Below are 24,308 nucleotides of genomic sequence, written 5' to 3' on the forward strand. Positions count from 1 at the left end.
AGTTCGGACTGGACTGTTCCCATGGGGCACAGGGTCAGAGCTGATTTGCATATCGCCATTGTCTAACCCGGGGTGGTGTGGAGTGCAAAAATACAATGGATTTGGGCCCAGATCTTTGGACTGGGGAGAGTGTGTGACATTGATCCACACTCGGTCCATCACCTGTTGTGTTTGCATATTACGCCCTAAGTGCGCTGGGGATGCCCAGACGTGGGTCCCAGGCACTCCACACCACTGGAGTCAAGCTAGCCGGGCTGATGAGAGGTGTTACCTCGAAACCGGTCCGGTCCTCGGATGCTTGATTCCGTTCTGGGAAGGACATGGCTTTTGTAGTTCGGACTGGACTGTTACCATGGGGCACAGGGTCAGAGCTGATTTGCATATCGCCATTGTCTAACCCGGGGTGGTGTGGAGTGCAAAAAAACGATGGATTTGGGCCCAGATCTTTGGACTGGGGTGAGTGTGTGACATTGATCCACACTCGGTCCATCACCTGTTGTGTTTGCATATTCCGCCCTAAGTGCGCTGGGGATGCCCAGACGTGGGTCCCAGGCACTCCACACCACTGGAGTCAAGCTAGCCGGGCTGATGAGAGGTGTTACCTCGAAACCGGTCCGGTCCTCGGATGCTTGATTCCGTTCTGGGAAGGACATGGCTTTTGTAGTTCGGACTGGACTGTTCCCATGGGGCACAGGGTCAGAGCTGATTTGCATATCGCCATTGTCTAACCCGGGGTGGTGTGGAGTGCAAAAAAACGATGGATTTGGGCCCAGATCTTTGGACTGGGGTGAGTGTGTGACATTGATCCACACTCGGTCCATCACCTGTTGTGTTTGCGTTGTCCTATTCAATAAAGCATGCAACCAAAATCATGCATAAGCAGTAAATATACTTGCCCCTTTCTTTTGATCTGACCTGCTACTTTATAGAGGCTTGCTCCCTCCCTGTTCTTCTCTATTTTCTCACACAGGTTAGATCTTAGAGCTCTGATTTCCCCCCTCTGTCTCTCCCTTTTACTGTGAGGTTAGATCTATAGCACGGGGATACACTGGTTGGTGTAACCATACGCTTTATAAAATGCTCTATTATTATTATTATTATTATTATTCATTAAGGGTTTTATTTGACTTTTCAGGTTATGAAACCATGTTTTTTGTGAGGCATGGTATGTGCAACCAACCAAATTATTTGTCATACTGTGATTATTCCACTTTTGGCATGCACTATACCCATGAGGGTTTTTCAATTTGTGAAAATGCAAGTGTCATGTTCACACCAAGCCACTCATTCAGCGAGCACTCGCTTTCGATGCTCCGCAAGGTGTGCCCTCCTGGTGCATGCATCTGCTCATCTTCTGAAATTGGTAGGCAAGAGTGTACGGAAAACCGAATAATATGCGTTATTGTGTACTCCATCTATTTTTAACTATTCTTTGTGCCGCAGTAATTATAGTTACAAAATACACAAAGTGCCTAGACCACTCTTTTTTAAAACACAAGAACAATTGATGAAGGTCAAGAATACTCTTTATTGAATTCTGACCAGGTACTTATATTTTATACCTTTGACTTCTTTTTTTACTTTCAAGATTTTTTATACATTCATTAGCAAAGATAGGACGAACTGTACATATATTTACAATACTATACAAACCAATTTATAAACAAAACATAGCACGATGTATCTACACAAACTCAAATTAACAACATCATCACAACAAAACACACATTAAATTGAAGTGCACTTAATCTCAATAAATGAGAGACACAATCAAAGGAGGAAAAAGACAGGAAGGAAGGAAAACGTGAGGAATAGAGTCAAATTAATGAAGCTATTTCACGATGTTTAAGCTAACAAATAGCCCAAAAAGAGTGAGAACTGCTTAAAAGACAAGACAGCAGTATTGAAACGTTTTTGAATGTTTTGCAGCCCTGTCTTGATTTTCACGACATGGAGTTTTTGAGAGTTTGAGTGTGTTCAGTAAACTCCACAAATAATGCGAAGAAGCAGAAAGGAATCTGCCAACCACGAATAAAAAGGTAGGCCATAAAGCGGCTTTTTAATTAGGCTAGAGAGGCTAAAGGTTAGAATAATTTACACTCGCCATTTTCTTAACAGCCCCGCGTACCCTACACTTCTAGAATGCTGGGAATCACTAAAGAAAGAACACTTTTCGAGCATAACAAGATAGTCTTCCACAGTCCACCGCCTAAATCTGGTATGTAGTCCTAAGTCAGAGACATTGTGTTGGTTCTTTGTGCAACCTTAATGGAGACAAATATTGAGATTCATATACAAAACTTTATTGTTTTGTCGTTTACATCATACAGACAAAAAGAAAAAAAGGCCCTGATGAGATTCCAGGAACTGGTTTCCTGTAATCAAAACGCGTCGGCATATTTGGAGGCAAACTTGGAGGAATATTGGGCTCACAAGAGCTATTTGTTAGCTTAAACATCATGAAGTAGCTTCATTAATTTGACTCTATTCCTCGCGTTTTCCTTCCTTCCTGTCTTTTTCCTCCTTTAATTTTGTCTCTCATTCATTGAGATCAAGTACACATCAATTTAATTTGTGTTTTGTTGTGATGATGTTGTTTATTTGAGTTTGTGTAGATACATTGTGCTATGTTTTGTTTATAAATTGGTTTGTATAGTATTGTAAATATATGAACAGTTCGTCCTATCTTTGCTAATGAATGTATAAAAAATCTTGAAAGTAAAAAAAGAAGTCAAAGGTATAAAATATAAGTACCTGGTCAGAATTCAATAAAGAGTATTCTTGACCTTCATCAATTGTTCTTGTGTTTAAAAAAAAAAAGAGTGGTCTAGGCACTTTGTGTATTTTGTATTTATAAAGTGTCCAGCCTATTCCACGTCCAAATAGGAACTAACTCCTTTGGGTTATAAATGTCAGTGATTATAGTGACATAACCTTCCAATCGTATTATGTACCAGATATCTTTGAACATCACAACATCAAGCATTACATTTCCCTGCACAGGCTGGCACGAATGTACACAACCTCCGTTGATATTTGTCTCCGGTGTCACAACACAGGCGCTGACTTTCTACACATGGTTTGGACGTATTCCCACATCTATGACATACTGGCCGTGGCAACGGAAACCACAATTCCAATTCAGGACGCACACTACCTGCTAGACATTACAAAAAGGAATGCACCACATAAGAACCTTATCAAATTTATTGACTTGGCACTGGTTCTGACCAAACGCTCTCTGGCCATGCCTGGAAGTCTCTGATGGGCCAATCCACTAGACGCTGGCTTCTCGCTCTACGACGTGCCCTAGTGGCCGAACACGATACATTGACATCTCAACCCCAGCGCCCAATGGCTCGGGCGCAGCCTATGGACTGCCAACACTATATAACCACTATAGAAGCCAGACTTTGGGATACAAACGACCATGGGCGACATAACAATAACACTGACACCGTAACTGGCTAACATAACTGGTACACCCTGAGTACCTACACTAAGGCACGTTCACAAATGAAGAGATGGCTCCCACATGCGGGTGCGGCAATCAGATATACCCATCTCACGCCTCTGATAAGGCCTGACCGCACCTGCATACATCGAAACACCTGCTCTGTAGTACCCACTACAGCAGGGCCCTGATATTTCGCATTCCGCATAAGCGGCACATTAAGCAGGAACATACTCGTGATAATCATAGGACAGACACACTAGTAAGGTAGTATTAAGTTTAATACATTTTTCTTTTTTTTTCTCCTTTCTATAATATCCTGTTTAGAAACAGCTATGAACAGTAACATCTGCTTACAATCTCTGAAGTGAATTAATGTTGATATTGTTTGTAAGTAATGTCGAGCATAGCGATTCGCCCACCTGCACCCCACCCAGTGGGCACAATAATGCACTGAGGTGTACTTCATTTTGTACTTTACTATGATATTTACAGCTGTATGTTGTGTTGAGTGTAAAACGAATAAAGATTATTAAAAAAACATCAAGCATCACGCAAGTATTCTTGTCTGCTCACCATACCACTTCAACTCACCCAATTTGTATGAGTTTCCTATTCCTCGGGGCGGAGGTAACAGGGTGGCCCCGTAAGCAAACCCTATGATATCTGTTTCTTGTAATAATGAAAGTAATGTTAATAACTGTTTTGTGAGTAATATCTCATGCTATGTAAAATCAGAAGATGCAAGTGATTGGGTATCTACTTAAAACAACAAATCATCCATTGTCTAAACCCAATAGTTGGAGCACCACTGTTGAAAGAGACATTCTAAATAAGGAAAATTGTAAATACATTCACCTACTTTCCAAATGTTATAGATGAACAGAACAAAAATATCACTGGTCCTGAAAAAACAATTCACTTAAACACCAGCACTGTTTCTGTATAGTAATTGATCCTAAAGAAGGTACAGTCCACACATGGTGTTCCTAGGTCCTACTATAGCACATTTAGACTTAGGTATTTACTTTTTTATTTTAGCATCTTTATTTTTGAAGCATGCAGGCAGTGGAACTATCTCTTTCAGAGTTCTTAAGCATTCAGCATATTAGCATAAATAGAAAGCAATTGAAAACTAGTGTCCTGATTCACAAATGTACATATTTACATTTTATTGTACATTTACTATTTTTTATTATTCACAATCTACAAGTTTCATTCTGCTGATGGTAATTTTACGACTGCGGAGACTCTAAAGTCAAGGTGGAGTACTCTGTGCATAAAAAGATAGGATAGGCCCAACTTTATATGTGTGGAGTCAATGCCACGATTGCAAAGTCAGTGCAGTCAATACATTATTATGAGTAGAATGAAACTCAGTTTGGGAATACCCCAAAAAATGTAAACATACATAAAAGTGTACATTTACCTTTGTGGATCAGGCCTTCTGTGTTCTATTGAAGCACTCACTCCTCCGTTGTTAAGTGTTTCTGGAGCATGAAGTAACAACAGTATGAACCCTGGAGTTATATACAGAGATAACACATCTGAATGTTTTTCCATTTTGTAATGTTGCCTGACAATGTTTCTTTATCTCAGCAGTGTTAGTAATGTTTGGTTAATTAATAAAACCATACGTAATGTTGGATTCTGTTTTTACCAACAGTGAATCCATTTCTTCAGTTTCATCCAGTGGGCAAACCACACCAACAGACATGAACAACTCTTGGTCTGGAATACAGAGCTACACCACTGGCTTGTCTACTGAAAGAAGCTCTGTTTACTCCTGGAGGGATGATGTAGGTTACAACTGATACTTTTTCTTCCAACGCATTACATACTTATTTTAGTCCCTTCACTAAAGTTACAATGTTCATAGAATAAATGTTGTAAAATCAGATGATAATAGTATGGATCTTGCGTAAGACATTTTTCAAATGCCTAGTACTTTTTTATTGAATTGTTAATACCAAGTGCCCAAGAAGCCTAAAGACTCTCTGTGTCAGAGTGAAACAAGTGGAAACTAAAGTATTTGATTCGGAGAGCTTGCAAGCATACATCTAAGAATTATTTTTCATGGATCACCAAAGCACTTGAACTCTCATGTTCAAATGATAAATAACAAATTATAATGTAGTCTAAAGTCCTGTTTACTCATTTGTGTATCAGCTTTACTGGGAAATGTAATTCAAATTCTAATCATGGTAATATAACAATTCACTCAATGGATCAGAAGGTTCATGGGAAGCCTGGGACCCCCCACCCTCCCCCCCCAACCCCCAGCAATGCTATTGTACAGTGGAACTTCTGGCCCAAAGCTTTGCTCATATGCACATTTTTTCAGGCTCTTGTTTACAAGTTAGATAAAAACACTGAATTTTGTTGTGCTGCAAATACTACTCAGACCATTTTTTTTGTCTGTAGTAGGTGGTGCTAACTAGATGACATGAAATATTTTTTTATAATTTTGGATGAGTGTATGGACTAAGAATATGGAGATTTTTTATGTATCCATGCCTTTGTCTTTCTCTGATATTAAACATGGTTCCAGTGCTTAATTTGTAAAAATATAATGCCAGGGCTCTTGTCAGGAGGCCACTGCAGCCTTCATCACACATTGCCCCTGCCATGCTGCCAGTGATAGTACCAACATAGCCACTAACCATCACCCTTCTACAAGTGTGGCAATGCGGACTATTTCTGCCCTCCAAAGCTTTAAGAATGGTTTGGGCTGCAGATAATGGTCATGTATATTAAATTAATAATTACCTGTTGTTGAGGTCATCTCTAAATTAGCCAGACAGCACCACATTGTGGCAGACTGTCATAAGCGCTGGTGTTAAAAATTAAATACTGGGGTCGAGCACTGGAAACCATACGCTCAAATTAAGCACTGCGAGGTGTCCTCTTTGAGGATTGGCCAGATTCTGTGTTTTAAGGTAAACTGCTCGACCTTTTGATGGAGATTGGCCTGAAATAAGTATTACCAATTAGAAGAATGCAATGGCTTTCTCTTACATGGCCTTGTGGAATGGCATACGTCATAACTATTCATTGGATAGAGTTAATTGTTCCTCTTTCCTTTTAGCAATCAATAGATATTTAATATAGTCAACTTTAACATTGTACTTATCTATGCCTGTGAGATCTAATGTTTTAGAAAAGCTTTTCTATTAAATAGGGAGGTAGCTGAATCTTCATTACCTATTATTGTTCATTATAACAAAACTAATTTTCTTGATTTTTTGTGTGAAAATTGTAGTTGTTTACTGTATAATAAATATACTCTAGTTGTCTGGCATCAGTTTACCTCACTTCTCCTCCTTTTCCTCTCTTATATGTCCCCTCTTTACTAAATTCATTAAAATGCGTATCTTATACCGTAGGTTGTTACTTATGATTTATATAGCATTTATTTTTAATTGTTTGCTTAGTACACAGTACTCTGCAAAAGATTGTCTTATTGCAGGTGATTTTAATCCAGATCATTAAACATTGTTATTAGTATTAGCAATATTAATAGTAACAACTAATAATAATGATGATGATGAAGATGATAATAATAATAATGACGTGCTTGTTATGTAGCATTTCATGCCACACTTCTTACATTTCTAAGTCCTGGAATGACAGGTGTTACTTATTATGGGATTATGGAAGTCTGAGTCAGTCTTGCTTGGATTCAAATTCAGGTGCCTGCACTTTTCAGCTGTGAACATTTGTCTCTCTGAGCCACCCTTGTGTATAAAAAAGTTTGAAAACTCCAAAAATATACAATTATACTCAAAAGTGGAGAGACATAAGCGAAAATAACTATGTAGTTGAAAATACGTTAGCATTAAAATAGATTTATGCACATCAGAGACAAGACAGGGCATTTATATCAGCTTTTGTTTAACTCTTAGAGCGGAGTAGATTATTGTGCAGTGGAGTATCCTGCAGTGGAGTGGTGTAGGAGAGTGGAATGGCATAGAGTATAGTTTTGTAGAGTTGAGTGTCGTAAATAGAGTGGTGTGGCATAGAGTTTCATATAGTGGAGTGGCATAGAGTGGAGTGGCGCAGAGTGGAGTAGTTGTTTAGTGTGTCATAATAGAGTGGTATAAAGTGGCATTGAGTAGCATAGAGGGAATTGCTTAGAACATCGTAGAGTGGATTTGTGTTGTAGGGTAGGATAGACTGGAGTAGAGTGTTGTAGAATGGAGTGGAATAGAGTGGAGTAGAGTGTCGGTGGGGATAAGATTTTAATGGAGTAAAGCATCCTAGAGAGGAGTTTCATAGAGTGGCCTAGAGTAAAGTAGTATAAAGTATGGTGGTGCAGATTGCAGTGCCATAGAGTGCAGTTGTGCAGAATATATTAGAGTGATGTGATGTGATGTGATGTGATGCAGAGTGTAGTGGTGTAGAGTGTAGTGGCGTAGAGTGACATAGAGCTGAGTGGTGCAGAGTAGAGTGTAGTGGTATAGAGTAGAGTGGTGCAGAGTAGAAATGTGCAGAGAGCAGTGGTGCAGAGTAGTTTACATAACATGCAGTGGTGCAGAGTAGAGTGGATTTGAGTTCAATGGCAGAGAATGCAGAGTAGCGGAGTAGAGTGCAGTGGTATAGAGCAGAGTGATGTAGAATAGATTGACTTACAGTTCAGTGACATAGAGTGCAATGGGGTAGAGTGGCTTAGTGTGCAGTGGTGTAGAGTGTTGCAGAGTAGTGTAAAGTGGAACAGAGTGCAGTGGTGCAGAGTAGTTGACATAGATGCAGTGATGCAGAGGGGTGCAGCATATAGTGCAGTGGTGTGGAGTAGAGTGGCTTAGAGTGTAGAAGCATAGAATGAAGTGGTGCAGTGTAGATTGTTTCATAGCAGGATAAAGTGGTATAGTGCAGAGTGGTTCAAGGTAGAGTGGAGTGACATAGAGTAGTGGCGTAGAGTGCAGTGGGATAGAGTAAGGCAGAGTAGAATAGAGCAGTGTAGAGTGAAGTGGTGCAGAGCGGAGTAGAGTGGGATAGAGTACAGTGGAGTAGAGTAGTGTAGAGTGCAGTGGCGAAGAGTGCAATAGTGCATAGTAGAGTGCACTGGCATAGATTAGGGTGATGCATAGAAGAGTAGGGAGGTGTAGAGTGAAGTAGCGTAGAATGCAGTGTCATAGAGTGCAGTGGGGCACGGTAGATTAGAGTGGTGTTGAGTTTAGTGGCGTAGAGTGGTGCAGTGTAGAGTGGTGTAGAGTAGAGTGCAGTGGCGCAGAGTAGAGAGGCAAGGAGTTCAGTGGCAGGGAGTGCAGTGTTGAAGAGTAGAGTTTTGTAGAGTGCAGTGGTGTAGAGTAGAGTGGCATACAGTGCATTAGTGTAGAGTACAGTGGCATAGAGTGGTGCAGAGTAAAGTGACCCAGAGTAGATTGTTGCAGAGTAGAGTATAGTGAGTGTCGTGCAGCTCATTGGTGCAGAGTAGACTGACATAGACTGCAGTGGCATAGAATGCATTAGCATTGAGTGCAGTGACGTAGAGGGCAGCAGCATAGAGTGTAGTGTAGTGGTGCAGGACAGATTCCAGTGGCATACAGTAGAGTGGCGCAGAGTGGAATAGATGGCTTACGGTGCAGTGGCATAGAGTAGATTGGTTCAGAGTATAGTGCACTGTATGAGAGTACAGTGTACATTACTGTGCCTTAGATTAGATTGTCATAGAGTGCAGTGGCGTAGAGTGCAGTGACGTGGAGTGCAGCGGCATAGAATGTAGTGTAGTGATTCAGGAAAGATTGCAGTGGCATAGAGTAGAGTGGCACAAAGTAGAATAGAGTGGCGTACAGTGCAGTGGCTTAGAGTAAATTGTTTAAGAGTACAGTGCAGTGTCGTAGTGTATATTACTGTGGCTTAAAGTGGATTGGCTTAGAGTGCAGTGGTGAAGCGTGGAGCGATGTAGAGGAGTGGCATACAGTGCACTGGCATAGAGTGGAGTAGAGTGAGGCAGAATAGAGTGTAGAGGCTTAGACTGCAGTGGTGCCGAGAAGAGTGGCTTAGAGGTCAGTGGCGGAGAGCGCAGTGTTTCAGAGTAAAGTAGCTAGAGTGAAGTAGCACAGAGTGGAGTGGTGCAGAGTAGAGTGTAGTGGGCTAAAGTGTAGTGGCATAGAGTGCATTGGCGTAAAGTGACGAAGAGTAGAGTGGTGCAGAGTGCAGTGATGTACAGTGTTGTAGTAGTAGACTGGCATAGAGTGGTGCAGAGTAGAGTGGGATAGAGAACAGTGGCGTATAGTAAGGTGGTGCAGAGTAGAATACAGTGGCCTTGGTTGCTGTGACATAGAGTACAATTGCGTAGAGTGCAGTGGCTTAAAGTGCAGTTGTGTAAAGTATTACAGAGGAGATTATAGTGGCGTAGAGTGCAATGGTGCAGAGTAGAAAGGCATAGAGTGCATTGGTGTTTAGTAAAGTGGTGTAGAGTGCATTGACATAGAGTGGAGTGATTCAAAGTAGAGTGCAGTGATGCAGAGTAGAGTGCATGAGCATAGAATAGAGTGGTGTTGAGTGCAGAGTAGATTCGAGTGGTGTAGAGTCCACTCGCTTAGAGTGGAGTGGTACAGAGTGCAGTGTGTTGTCTTGGAGTGGTGTAAAGTGCAGTGTCACATAGTAGAGTAGTGTGAGGTAGAGTGCACTGGCATAGAGTAGAGTGGTATAGACTAGAGAGGCATTGAGTGAAGTATTGTAGAAGTCGCAGTGCAGAGAAGAGCACAGTGACGCAGTATAGAGTGGTGTGGAGTGGCATATTGTGAAGGGGTGCAGAGCAGAGTTAAGTGGGGTAAAGTAAAGTATGCATGGTGTGGTAGCATACTGCCATTACAGACAACACATGTTCAATTCTTTTTTGTATTTTTATTTTTTTATATTTTTTATTGTCCGATTAATTAAAATCATTACAATAAAACAACACAGTTCATAAAACAAGGCAATTTCGTACATTCCTTAAAGATAATGAGGAAGTGTTAACACATCTTTATAACTGTTAGAAATACATAAAATATCATAAAAATATATTTTGTTCATAATCGAATATAAACATTACATTTCATTATTCACCATACATATTAGTAAACCCATCCCTACAGGGAGTCCTATCTCCGGTTTTTAAACAGCCCCTAAAAAGAAGCAGAGCATACAGTAACACATGTTTGGTCCAGTTGTGATCTTAGTACTTAATATATAAAGTGCATCCACGTTCCTTAAAATTACCCTGATCTCAGATACTTAATAAAATGTATCAAGTTATATTGTCAGTATAGGGGAAAACAATATAGTTGGAATCATACCCGCTTTCTATTCTTATTATATGACCACAACATCATCCTGAGCCAGTTTGTTTTCCGCTCTAATGATAAATTGATGTTACGCCCTTGGAGGCACAGTATTAGTGCTTGGCGACACGTTCTCACCCCTTGTTCGTTAAATATTGGTTTTAAAAGTGTTAATCTTTCTTGACACAATTTGGGGCAAATACATACAATGTGCAATAATGTTTCATTAATATAACCACATAATCTACACTTTTGTGATTGCCAAACTTGTACCCATCTAGGTGTACCATCTTTTGTTGGGTAAAGTTCAAACCTAAGCTTAAGCAATATATCCCTTACAGCCGTGTCAAGCAAGAAGTTAGATAGAATTGGGGTTCAATTGTATTATACAAATTAAAAATCGACTAGGCGTGCTTTTTTTTTACAGTCTGCTCCTGATCCAATATTAATGACAGCAATTTTGTTGATTGATTTAAAATCTGTTTTAAAATGGTTTTATTTCTAATCATATTATCAAAAGGTTAGAGCTTAAAAGAATTCAAACTTTCCGTTAAGTATCACCTCCATGGTCTTGCATACTCCTTATTCATTTCTTGCCAACACATATATGCAAGGTACTCAGGGTCTGATAAATAAAGTGAAAATAGACATTTTGAAAAAACGCTTGTCTTACTAATATTTGGTTTAGCAAACCAAATTTCAGTCTAACTGTAGCGTGTCCAACATTTTTTGAAATCCTAAAAATTAACTTAAAAACTTTTATTTGTAATTCATCCAGCAGTTGGCTATCTTTTCCTCTGAAAATTATTGACCCATATGTAAGCGCAGGGATAAGTTTTGCCTTAATTACTTTTAATAAATGATTGTAACTAGGGCATGAAGGTTTATCACGCAATGATCTAAAGGCAAAAGACAATGAAGTTACCTTGACCTTAATGTTATCAAAATGTGGTTCAAAAGTCATTCTATCATCCAGCATAACTCCTAAGTATTTATACTGCTTTACTGTTTCAATAGATACATCCTTCATTTTACATAATGTCTTATTTGGTTTTGTTGATCCTATTATCATAATTTTTGTTTTTTTGGCATTTATTTGTAAACCATTCGCCAATATATATTGATCAAATGACTCTATCAATCTTTGCAGCCCTATTTGCGTGAGACATAGAAGAATAGTATGTGCACTGTGCCACAAGAATAAGAACTATCTGTAAATATAGCCAGCATCATAACAAACGCTCTGAGTGCATTATGGAACATGGATGCATCACAGATAGTCACGTGACTAAAACATTCAAAATGCGTGCATTGATGCACTTCGTGGTTGGCTTCCTTCTGTGATCAAGGCCCACCCGCCGAAACATTTTGGAGTAGGGGAAGCTTTCATAATGCCGCATGACCCCGAATAAAGCTTCAGTCCTCAGCAATGGTTCTCTCTGCTTGCTTCATTGGTGCGATAGTTTGACGGGCTACTCCGAGCCCGCAGCAAGAGACCGCCCTGAAGGGTCGGGGCTCCATGTCGGAGGTTGTTTTGTGGATGTCTAATAATGGAGCATGACCCACTCGCTACACTGGAACCTACTAAGGTAAGGCTAACTAGCAAACCGCAGTGCAGCGCTGGAAGGGATTCGGTGTGGAGAACTTCCACACTGATCGTGCTGGGGACTTGAGATTTTTGATGGAGTCTAAGAACATTAAACATTCGCTATAATTTATATTCACGTGACTGCATAACATTTCAATTTCAAGTGCACCGACAACATATAGTGAGCCCGGCACCAGCTGTGCAACAAGAATAAGAACTATCTGTAAATATAGCCAACATCATAACAAACGCTCCGAGTGCATTATGGAACATGGATGCTCACAGTTAGTCATGTGACTAAAACATTCAAAATGCGCGTATTGACGCACTTGGTGGTTGGCTTCCTTCCGTGATCAAGGCCCACCCGCAGAAACATGTTGGAGTGTGGGAAGCTTTCATAATGCCGCATGACCCAGAATAAAGCTTCAGTCCTCAGCAATGGGTCTCTCTGCTTGCTTCATTGGTGTGTTGGTTTGACTGGCTTCTCCGAGCCCGCCGTAAGAGACCGCCCTGAAGGGTCGGGGGCTCCATGTCCGAGGTTGTTTTGTTTTGTGGATATATATATTATATATATATATATATATATATATATATATATATATATATATATATATATATATATATATATATATATATATATATATATATATATATATATCCTTTTAAAACCATGTAAATAGTGTTTGAAGACTAAAGAAAGGAGATTGAGAGTTTTAGAAAAGAGGTTAACAATAAGGAAGGGATAAAATAGGTATTTGGGAACAAAAGAAGGTGGGACAATGCTGTCGCTTGATCTTTTTTTAGGTCGAGTCTGGGCAGCACATGCGCTGCTCTGCAAAGCATTCTGTATTCAGGTATGTACTTGAAGCTCCGCCCACTCTCCTCCCATATTTTTCATTGGCTTCCTCGCCGGAAGAATCCAGAGAGTCCGCCTCCCTCCGTTCAGATCCGAGGCCACCGAAGTCATCTGCAGCGTACCACAAGGATCTTCACTCAGTCCAACCCTCTTCAACGTCTACATGAGCCCCCTCGCAGCCATTGCACGCCAACACAACCTCAACATCATCTCCTACGCCGACGACACCCAGCTGATCCTCTCCCTCACCAACGACCCCACCACCGCCAGAGCCAACCTACACGAAGGGATGAAAGACGTCGCCGACTGGATGAGGAACAGCCGCCTTAAACTGAACTCAGACAAGACGGAAGTCCTTATCCTGGGATCATCACTCTCCGCCTGGGACGACTCCTGGTGTCCCCCGGCCCTGGGCACCGCTCCCAAACCAACGGACCACGCACGCAACCTGGGCTTCATCCTGGACTCCTCCCTGTCGATGACCAGACAAGTCAACGCCGTCTCATCTTCGTGCTTCAACACCCTGCGCATGCTCCGCAGGATCTTCAGATGGATCCCCACTGAAACCAGGAAGACCGTCACCCAGGCACTTGCCACCAGCCAACTGGACTACGGGAACACCCTCTACGCCGGAACCACAGCCAAACTTAAAAAAAGACGCCAACGCATCCAGAACGCCTCCGCACAACTCATCCTGGACATCCCCCGACACAGCCACATCACCGGACACCTGAGAGACCTGCACTGGCTCCCCGTCAGCAAGAGAATCACGTTCAGACTCCTCACCCACACACACAAGGCTCTCCACGACCTGGGCCCCAAGTACCTCAACGACCGCATGACCTTCTACACCCCCACCCGCCAGCTACGATCGACCAGCCACACCCTCGCCACCGTACCACGCACCCGCAGAGCCACCACCGGAGGAAGATCCTTCTCCTACCTGGCAGCCAAGACTTGGAACTCCCTTCCCGCCCACCTTCGATGAACCCAAGACCATCTCTCCTTCAGGAAGCAGCTCAAGACCTGGCTGTTCGAACAGTAACATACCCCTCTCCCCCAGCGCCTTAAGACCCTCCCGGGTGAGTAGCGCGCTTTACAAATGCTGTGATTGATTGATTGATTGAATGTCCACTGTAAATTGTGGCTTTTCATTGGTCAATAGGCTTAGTAGTCCAGTAGTTAGCTGTTGCAGGAAGGACACGCTCTCTCCTAATGCTTTAAAAAAATCTTTATAGCACGTGCGCCAAATGCATATGCAATGCAATAAGTGTTGCACTTGTGAGAGTTTAAGCTATTGGCATTGTAAATGAGGATGCCTTTTATTTCAACGTTTTAAAAATAACACATAAATAAAAGGCATTGTCATTTACAATGCCAAAAGCTCAAATGCATGACCTATTGCATTGCAAATACTTGTTTTTAAAGGCTTTTTTGTCTACCTCCTCCTTATCATGTTATAGTCCTTGGTGGACTTTTCTGTATCATGCTTAATATCCACTTTCATAATACAGTTAAAAGAGAGGTAGGTCTATGCGAATTGCACGTAGCACAGTGCAAAATCGCGTCGCGCAGTACAGTTGCCATTTTTTTGCTCACTCGCGGTCCTCAACGTCAATTTGGCGACCGCGAGCGAGCAAAATGACATCCCGGTGAGACTTTTTCCTCGTTCGCGATCAGCAACATCAAGTTGGCGATCGTGAACGAGGAAAATATACCTCCCGGTGAGATTCTCAACGCGGGGAGGTCAGGTTTCCTATTGCGAGTGGTTCGCGTTGAGAAAGCTGCCGCTCGAGTAAAAATCTACTTGAGCGGCGGAAATTGACAGCTCGCACTGTGCGAGATGCGAGTTTCAATGATTGCACAGTGCGTACAAGCATCTAGCACTGTGCAATCATCGCACTACGCAGTTCGCGTAGCGCTAAGCGTATCTTGCGTAGTGCGAAGTGCACGCCCAGAGTTAATATTTACCAAGTGCAAGAAAGAGGAAAACAAACAAATTGGAAAGATGGAGGAAGAGAAAGACGGCAACACCCCATAAAGGGGGAAAGCAGGAACCTGCAAGAGCGAGAAACAGGGGCAGGGAGTGTCTGGTAATGGATTAAAGGCTACCAGCTTTGGTATTCTGCGTGCAAAAATTTAATAGCACTGGCCGCCGGATTCTTAGCAGAGCTGGGGAAACCAGCACTCTTTTATTAAGTACTGTATGTAGCATGGTTTTCAGCAAATGTTTCTCCTTTGGTACCTGTAGCCCCAGCAAAAGAATAGTGTATACAAAATCCTTCTTTGTATTTTGACTTCCAAAGACAGTTGCCATCTGGGAGTTATGTCCACCTACATTCTTGTTCTGCAAGGGGAAAGAGATTTGCTTTGACCAGTGCTAATTAACAAGATTGTAATTTAGCACTTGCCCAGAGCAAATGCTTTCTTAATTCTTATCATTGTGTGCATAGATTAGCAGAACTCTCAACGCTGACTAGCCATGAAAAGTATTGGACACATTATATTTCCTCAACATAATATCGCTCATGCATTAATTTGTAGGTTTTGTCCACAAATATTTTCCTTGTTACTGGTTGAAGTGTCAGCTTGTCTATTAAAGTCTTTAAGCATAGGATTAGCACAGTGCCATCCATGCCGAGATAGAACGGGACCAAGACTTTTATCATTTCTACAGCAAATTATTTAAACATAGGATTAGCGTAGGGCTTAAAGACTTTGATAGAAAAGCAGACATTTGAGGTGAGCAAATGTATAGTGTTGCTGGTGTTGAGGGTGCTTTATACAGGAGCTAATTTCCACCTAAACTCGAGAACTACCCAGAGTTCTCTGCTTCTTATTTGCATGATTTATGCGTCACTCTGTGCCTGAAAGGGTTTTGTTTTGTATATAAAAATATTCACTGATAAACCAAAAGTTACAGGGATGCTTAGTTAAGAAATAGAATTGATACACCTTAGCAATTCACTAGAAAAAATCAAAGGTTACAGGGACGTTATTAGTTAGGAAATAGAATTGATAAACCTTAGAAATTCACTGCAAAGACCAAAGCTAACAGGGACATCGTAGTTAGGTTCAGACTTCACTCGTACAAAATCAGAGAAATTCAGCTGTTTTAGTTACCTGTGCTAACTATCACTTACACCCCCGCAATTCACTGCTTATGACCTCACATATTACGGCACTCATGACATGGTCAGTGACTTCACTCATGACATTTCAAATGTCCTTTCACGGGTCTGCCCGTCACCGGGGCCGAGCACGATTGGGAAGGGGGGCTGTGTGGCCCCCTTCTGAAAAACAACAGAAAGCCTTGAGGAGGAGGTGGTCCCTAGGGCCGAGGGTCCAGGCTGACTCCTTCTTGAATATGTGTATTTTTGTTGTAGGGAGGTGGTGGTCCACACAGCCCCCCTAATTATTTTTTTTATGTCTCCGTGGGGAGGTAGTGCTCCCTGGTGCCGGGGGGGTCTGGACAGTCCCCTCCTCTTATTAACTCATAAGCCCCATGGAGGTGGTGGTCTCAAGGCATAATTAAGCCCCAGGAGTTGGTGCCCCAGGTGCCCCCTCCTTTTACTTCCTTCATGCCCCTGGCCTCCCTGGGGATAAACAGTAGAGGGTCGCAGGAGACTGCAATTTTTTTCGGTTGGAGCCGCAAATCCAGCGTGACTCTCGCTGATTTTGTTTTTTTCAAAAAGGCTGTTTTTTGCCCTGTGAGACCACCCCAAGAGGCCTAGGGAGACAGGCCATTCCTACCCTGCCCCTTCTCTTTTTTTTAAACGTTTATTGTGGGACCCGACTGAAGCCAAGTGCCAAGATGGCTAGCAACACTTCCTGGTTGAAGTGTTTCCAGCCAATCACATTTGAGCACTGGGACTGTCGGATCCTCGGAGGAACTGCATCTCTATATATACAAATTTGTTTTTCCTTTAATATTTCTAAAACTACTGAACGGATATACACCAAATAACAAAAAGCGCTCTTTCTGAGCCAAGAGCTAGCTTTCTGGCAAGTTTACAAAAAAGAGGGGTATGCCCAAATCACCCTCCTCTGCCTTGGCATAGGACATCAAAGATGTATTATAGAAAAGAAGCAGGGAGGGATCAATCAACTATTTTGTTTCTGCACAAGGCACAATCAATTACCCTGTCATTTATAAACTTCTTACAACTGCCTAAACATGATTTTATAAAATACACATGTCATAGGATGGTGCTGCATACACAAAAAATCAAATACATATATATATCAAACATAATATATATAACACATATGACAAGACAATAAATCACATATAATTCATAATCACAATGTAATACAAAAACGCGCTATATACAGCAATCACAAAAACCCTATGCGCCTGAGGTATCACTCCTCTTACCCTCTTTCTATCTTTAGGCGCCCTAACTATAAGGAAAACATGTTTTAAATTAATAAGACTCCTCCTAGTTTTGTTAACGCAGTCGGGGTCACGTTTCAGCCTTTCATTTCTTGCGGCTTCATCAGGACAAGGGTATATCTACAATAGTAATTAAAACACACACAACTAGACATTCTATTATCCCTATATACACATCTACCCCAAAATTGCCCATGCAGTGCTCATAGTGGAAGGAACTTAGAGGCATCTCAACTGCCTCAACTGAACGTGTCTCCACAAAGTGACTAGTGGAAGAAAAACACCAGAGTATAAAAAAGTGCCGAGTGTGGCAAAAGACCACTACCAATATGCATGACTTAGTGTGCACCCCACAGACCCACCGTGGTGGGGAGGGAATGGAACAAGAGCATAGGGTACCTGAAATAAACTCTTATATGTTAATTACTGCTAATTAAGTTATAAACATTGTTAAATTATAAGTAGGGCTCCCTGTTTTTCGTTTTTACTGATTTTTACAGATAAATACAGTCAGGAAACTATTTATTTTCCGGTCTGTGTTTATTTTACTATGTGGATCAAAACGGAAATTGGGTTATTTTTTGAGCGATTCTAAATGCTGTGAATCATGACTACCAGGTCAATAGCTCTGTCGTTCTAACAGTAAGCGAGTTACAACAATAAAATAATTTTAGTAAAGAGCCTTAAACAGCAATATATATGCTCGTATAAGAAAACATGCACATTTTAATATCAAGGTTGTGCATATTTTATCATCTGAAGGTGTTTATATGAATGAAAACGGTCAGTCCTTCAGGCATGAGTGCATATTTATCAGACAAATAAATGTGGAAATATACTCATTTCAGATTCATTTTTCACAAAATCCAAAATATATAAGGGTAAATACAGATACAATTATTTAAAAAAAAATGGAAACAGACGAAAATGCCCAAAAAATAAATACCATAAAACCGGGAGCCATAATTATAAGTATTAAAAGACTACTGTTACAGTTAGTTAGTTTTTCACTACAAAAAGTATACACATCTTTTTAAAATTTACTTAAAAAACATTATAGATTTTAGGGACATTGTAGTTAGAAATTAGCATTTAAAAAACCTTCCAAATTCACTGAAAAAAACATAGGTTTTACAGAAGTTAAAGTTAGAAATTTGATTTTATAAACCTTAGAAATTCACTGAAAAAAGCAGAGGTGTCAGGGGCGTTATAGTTAGCTGGACATTTCACTCATACAAAACCATAGAAATTCTACTGTTATAGTTAATTCTTCTAACTATAACTCACGCCCCCGCAACGCACTGCTCATGACGTCACATATCACATCATTCATGGCATGGTCAGTGACATCACTGATGGCATCTCAAATGACATCACTGATGACATCACTGATGACATCATCCACTTGATAATACGATGCACCTCCTCACACCCCAATATAACCTTTGATACCCCCATTCTAAAATACAGACTCCTATTTTTGAAACCATAGACACACCAATACCAGTTACTACATACCCACTAACTGATTCATAGGTCTACACACACATCCACTAATTCACCCATAGAATCACTTATACATGCAGTCACTCATCAATACAACACTATTATTTGCACTCATACACCTATTCAGACACTCACATACCGCCACTCATCCATGGAGTTATTCACACACCTAGTTAGTCATGTAAAGTAACAATCACACTCCCATTTACTCACCTATACAGTTATACACACATCACCTCACTAATTAATACAGATAGTAGTGCATACTTACTCTCTTATATAATCACTGATACAAGTACACACTCATCCATACAGACACTCTTGTAATCACTCACTGTCACCTATAGTTATTAATAAACACCATCACTCACATAAACTGCCTTTTACATATGTTGGTACTTAAATGTACCATTGAGACCCCATTTACTCATCAACACATCCATACACACACTCACCCAGTCATAGAGATGTTTCCACATGCACTCTTGAACCCATACACCCAGTGAATCAACTAGTCACACATCTATGCACAAAGTCACACACCTCCAACCCACCCACACACACACACTCAGACACCCATACAAATACTCGGGCAAACAATCAATAACCCATATAAAGTGTCATGTAGCTACTGACCAACCCATGTACCAGCTTACACAACAAAAGACACACTGATACAGACATTCACACAGTGTAGTCACTAATGCATGCATTCAGTAAGACACGTTTAATCAGTCACTTATACAATCAGTCACACACCTCGTAAATCCTTCATCCAGACACTTATACACCCACTCATTTTTCAATACACCTTCGCATATATATGACATATTTAAACTATACAGAAACACACAGTCACTGGATGATGTAATCAGTGCTGTCATCAGTGATGTCATTTGAGATGTCATCAATGATGTCACTGACCATGCCATGAATGATGTAATATGTGACGTCATGAGCAGTGCATTGCGGGGGCGCGAGTTATAGTTGGCTGAACTAACTATTACGGTGGAATTTTTATGGTTTTGTATGAGTGAAATGTCCAGCTAACTATAACGCACCTGAAACCTATGTTTTTTTCAGTGAATATCTACATATATATGCACTTGCCTATATATATATATATATATATGCAGTGGCCTGCGTTATACTAACATTTTCATTGTAAAGGCATACATGTTAAAACAAATTGCATGTTAAAGGCATATGTGTGGTAATGGACACGTGATAAAAGTAGTGCGTGGTAATGACCATATTGTAATTGCTCTTTCCCGTAGCAATATAATGTCTGTTCCCTGAACTAGACCAATGTCTTCTGATCAGCTACAGTGACTATTGACCTTCTCTCACCAATACTCATTCACACTAATGAATTTTTGTAAACTTTTACAGACTCACAAGACCAGACACACACATATACAATACACGCACACACACCTATTGAACACTCTGTCTTTCTCTCCCAATGGCTCTCTTTTTGTCACTCTGGCATTACTCTTTTTTGCAGTGCACTATGTGGACAAAAGACACAATGGTACAGTGAGGAGGGCATTAAAATGGTGTACAACAGGCAACAACTGGCCTTCATCAAAATACGGTCTGTGTATTGAACCACTAGAAGCGACTAATGTCCTAATTTAATCGCACAAAGTCCCCATCTAATTTATGGTCTCAGAGGCCTTGTAGATAAAAACTTTGAGTTTTTGAGTTGCTTTTCTTTTAGTTTGAGCATCATTGTTCTGGCTAATAGTGAGCTCATGTATCTTTATGTGTCCTTTTTGGCAGGAGTTTGACAAAGTCAATACACAAAGGGTTCATCAGTTGTTCTGGGACGTGGAAGAGATGCTCTTTGAAGGAAAAGTGAGTTCTCAAACTCAAAGCCTACAGGCAGAATGCAAAGAGTGGACTGATCGATCTCTTCACCTCAGGTAAAAAGTTCCTGATTCAGACACGTGTTATTCTATTGATTAAATACTTTTCTTCACAGGCATATTATTTGTAGGTGGATAGGTGGCATATTATATCATAGAGTATAGTGCTTTTTCAATTCAGTGTTCTTTTTGTTGTTTCATTTAAAAGCAATCTGCTATTGAGTTGGATGTGGATTCACACATCATACAAATAGCACAGTTAAAAACAGAGTTTAGTTTGTTTCGAACTCTCCACATTCTTCGTCTCTGCACACTTACACAAATAGTATCTCTCTTGCAAAATCTGCTTCAAATAATGTAGAAGTAAAAAATCTAGAAAGAGGTAATTAGAGTCCTTGAACAAATTATGGGTCAATGCGTCTGAGTCTATGTAGTGAGCTGGCAATACTACAGTCTAACATGTGGAGGGTATCACCAAAAATGAAATAGAGCAAAATGCCAAGTAACCACACATAGCGCGTGCACAATCCTATCACTAGCTGTGCCATATGTTTTTGCACCCCCAGGCATTGTGGTATTAAAGAAGGGGCCACGGATACTTGTGTGGCCCCCTCTGTAATACTTATAGCACTGGATCACATGTAGCGCAACACTATCTTCAGAAGGTGTTTCCAGATTTGCTTGGGGTGTGGCCCCATGCAAACGAGGGCATCACTTTGACTCTGTACCCATGCCGTATTATGGACGTGGGCGCAGAGGCAAACATGCCCTTAGGAGGTGCATTGACAGTGCGCTAGATAAATGTGGCACACTATCAGTGCGTTTAGTCCCCTGAGGGCAGCCCTGTGAAATGGGGTAAAGGGTTTCCATGGACCCCCATATACTCTCCCAAAAGGTGGTGTCAGTTACTCACTACGCCCGCCTGCAAAGGGATCTCAACCCCTTCTTTAAAGTGCAGGCAGATTGCTGCCTCCTCTGTTAAACACAGAGTGGCTTTGAAGCAGCCACTCTGTATTTCACTGATTGTGCTGTCCCAAGCATGAGTTTATAGCTGCCCTGACGATGCACTGTCCATGTTTGTGCCTGCTGAACAAACAGCTCTGTGATGCATATGGGTCGGTACTGTTTTTCTCTCATTCTACGTGTGTCCGGAGCTTCACGACCAATAGATATAGCACCCAAGTTTTATTCCTGTATTGTGCTATTACCGTACGCTTTATTTGATTAGCAGTCTTTACTTTGGATTACCATTTTCACTGTGAGATTGCTGGATCTTTCTGTCAATACCTTATTATTAGTGTATTATGTTCTGTGTACTTTCTTCTATATACTGTAAATATATTTACTATATCATGATATATAAGTGTGGGCAAGACATTTACAATTTATCACAACTGGAATCATTTTGTTATAACCTACCAAGGCTCTGTTGAGTTGGGCCTTGATTGTACAGTTTTGTGTTCCAAGGTACAGAGAGGTGGCAAGGAGTCTTAGTGAGGTGTACATTCAATAGCAAGTTTTTTTTGTCTGGGTTCTAGTTCTGAGGAACCTTACAGCCTCCTTTTAAGAATATATAGTGGCTCCTTCTCCTGCGTACACTGAAAACAGAAAACGTGGCTGTTTTGGTTCCTCACATTTGGGCACATTGGAGTTTATTGCAAATGTCTTGTTTACATTTTCTGCTAGAATGCAAGGCTTCATTTTGGTTGTGTGTAACTAGCTCGAGGTCCACCACCTTGACATATAATTACATCTCAGTCACTACATTGACCACAAGTACTTTGATTTGGTAAATATGTAATGTAACTTACTAGGACCTGGACTTACACATGTGGGCCAGTTCGAAAAGGTGTGTATGGGTGCACGAAGTAATACTACAGGCGATCCACTTCACATGCTCTTAAAACCCTTAGATAATTGGCCCCAAATGTCTAAGTGATAATATTCAGGGAATACAGTTAGTACAACTAAAATTCCTCTCCATGCACTTTTACTAACAGGCAGATGGACAGTGTGAGACCAGCTAACAAAGGCATTAATAAGTATGTGCACTGGTACTCCTACAGCATTACTCAACGTACTCACAAATACCTTTGTGAATTGGTCTCAGTGACTCTGTTGACATCAAACCTAAAAACTATTCTTCACACTAAATTCCATTAAATGTAATTCCATGAAATCAGAAACCTTGATTTAACCCCAATAGGTAACCAACCTTTTTTCTAAAGTAATTTAAAATAGATTACATTTAACTAATTACCAGTATGAGAAAGTTCTGAAATCAAACCCTAATCTTAACCCTTCATTAGGTTAAAATTACATTATTTTCAATTAAGTATATTAAATGAGTTTTAAATATTGACTTAACCTCAGGATTGACCTTATCCCAACCTAATAATAAAGATAAGCAAATGTAATGTAAGTATATCATTTCTAATAAACAATACCCTTACCTTAATTATAATGTTAATTATAATCCAAAATAAAATAACATTTAATTCACTGCCATAAACTCATCCTAACCTTAGTGTTAATCATAACAAAACAAACCACCTCAACCCATTTGTAATCCTATCCCTAAATATAAATGAAATTGAATGTAATTACTTTAAATAACATTAACAAACATTAAAGCTATCCCTAAACTTGACCTCATCGTTCAATAATATTAAATACTAATAAATAATAAATTAAATACATATTCTTAACATACCAAAATCCTAAAGTAAAGTATTTAAATGCAGTGAAACCTTTACTATACTAATAGTTACTGTTTCACTTACATGTGAGAACGTGGTTTATTAGTTAGGGTGGATTGGTATCAACCAAAAGTTTTAAAGTCACTTTGTTGTTAGGTCCAGTCAAAGGTTTCTGTAGTTTAAACCCAATCTCTAGCTCTCGTAGTTATGCAGCAGAACAGACAGACTTTAACTTTGCAAAAAATGGATCAAAGTACCAAAGCAGTTAAAAAGTTAAAAACATGATGCAATAGAAAATCTCGCTCCAGTTTATAAAAATAAGGAAAATGCAACAAGCAAAATGACACTAGAACAACAAAAGCCCAGTAAAGGGAACCAGAGATATTAATTTTTAAAAGACCTAATTCGATAAAGCGGAAAGAAAAAAAACAGTAAAGCACCAATGATAGTCAATGATCGCAGCAGTTCGGGATCAAAGTGCAATTTCAGGCCAATCGCGATGGTGCCTAAGTTAAATACACCAAGTGGATTGGTTCCAGTGAAAGTCTGGTAGTCAAAAAAGTTTCTGAGTCCTACTGGTCTGAAGGAAAAGTTTTGAAAAGTTTCAAAACGTTCTTCTAGTGCCCAAACAACCATAGGAGTACACTTCTAAGGCCCCCACATTGGG

The 24,308-nt window shown here is 40.4% G+C and overlaps 1 protein-coding gene across 2 annotated transcripts in view; it reads left to right on the forward strand.

Annotated features, from left to right (window-relative positions):
• Positions 1-24,308, forward strand: part of FAM149A (family with sequence similarity 149 member A) — a 427,025-nt gene that overhangs the window by 303,340 nt on the left and 99,377 nt on the right. For both annotated transcript variants that reach the window (XM_086962548.1, XM_086962549.1), the window contains exons 3-4: positions 5,121-5,253; positions 20,857-20,999. In XM_086962548.1, the coding sequence (XP_086818674.1) occupies positions 5,121-5,253; positions 20,857-20,999 (276 nt within the window). The remainder of the gene's footprint in view (positions 1-5,120; positions 5,254-20,856; positions 21,000-24,308) is intronic.

This window comes from Lissotriton vulgaris, chromosome 3_1 (genome assembly GCF_964263255.1).
Source record: "Lissotriton vulgaris chromosome 3_1, aLisVul1.2, whole genome shotgun sequence".
NCBI classification, from domain to species: domain Eukaryota; kingdom Metazoa; phylum Chordata; class Amphibia; order Caudata; family Salamandridae; genus Lissotriton; species Lissotriton vulgaris.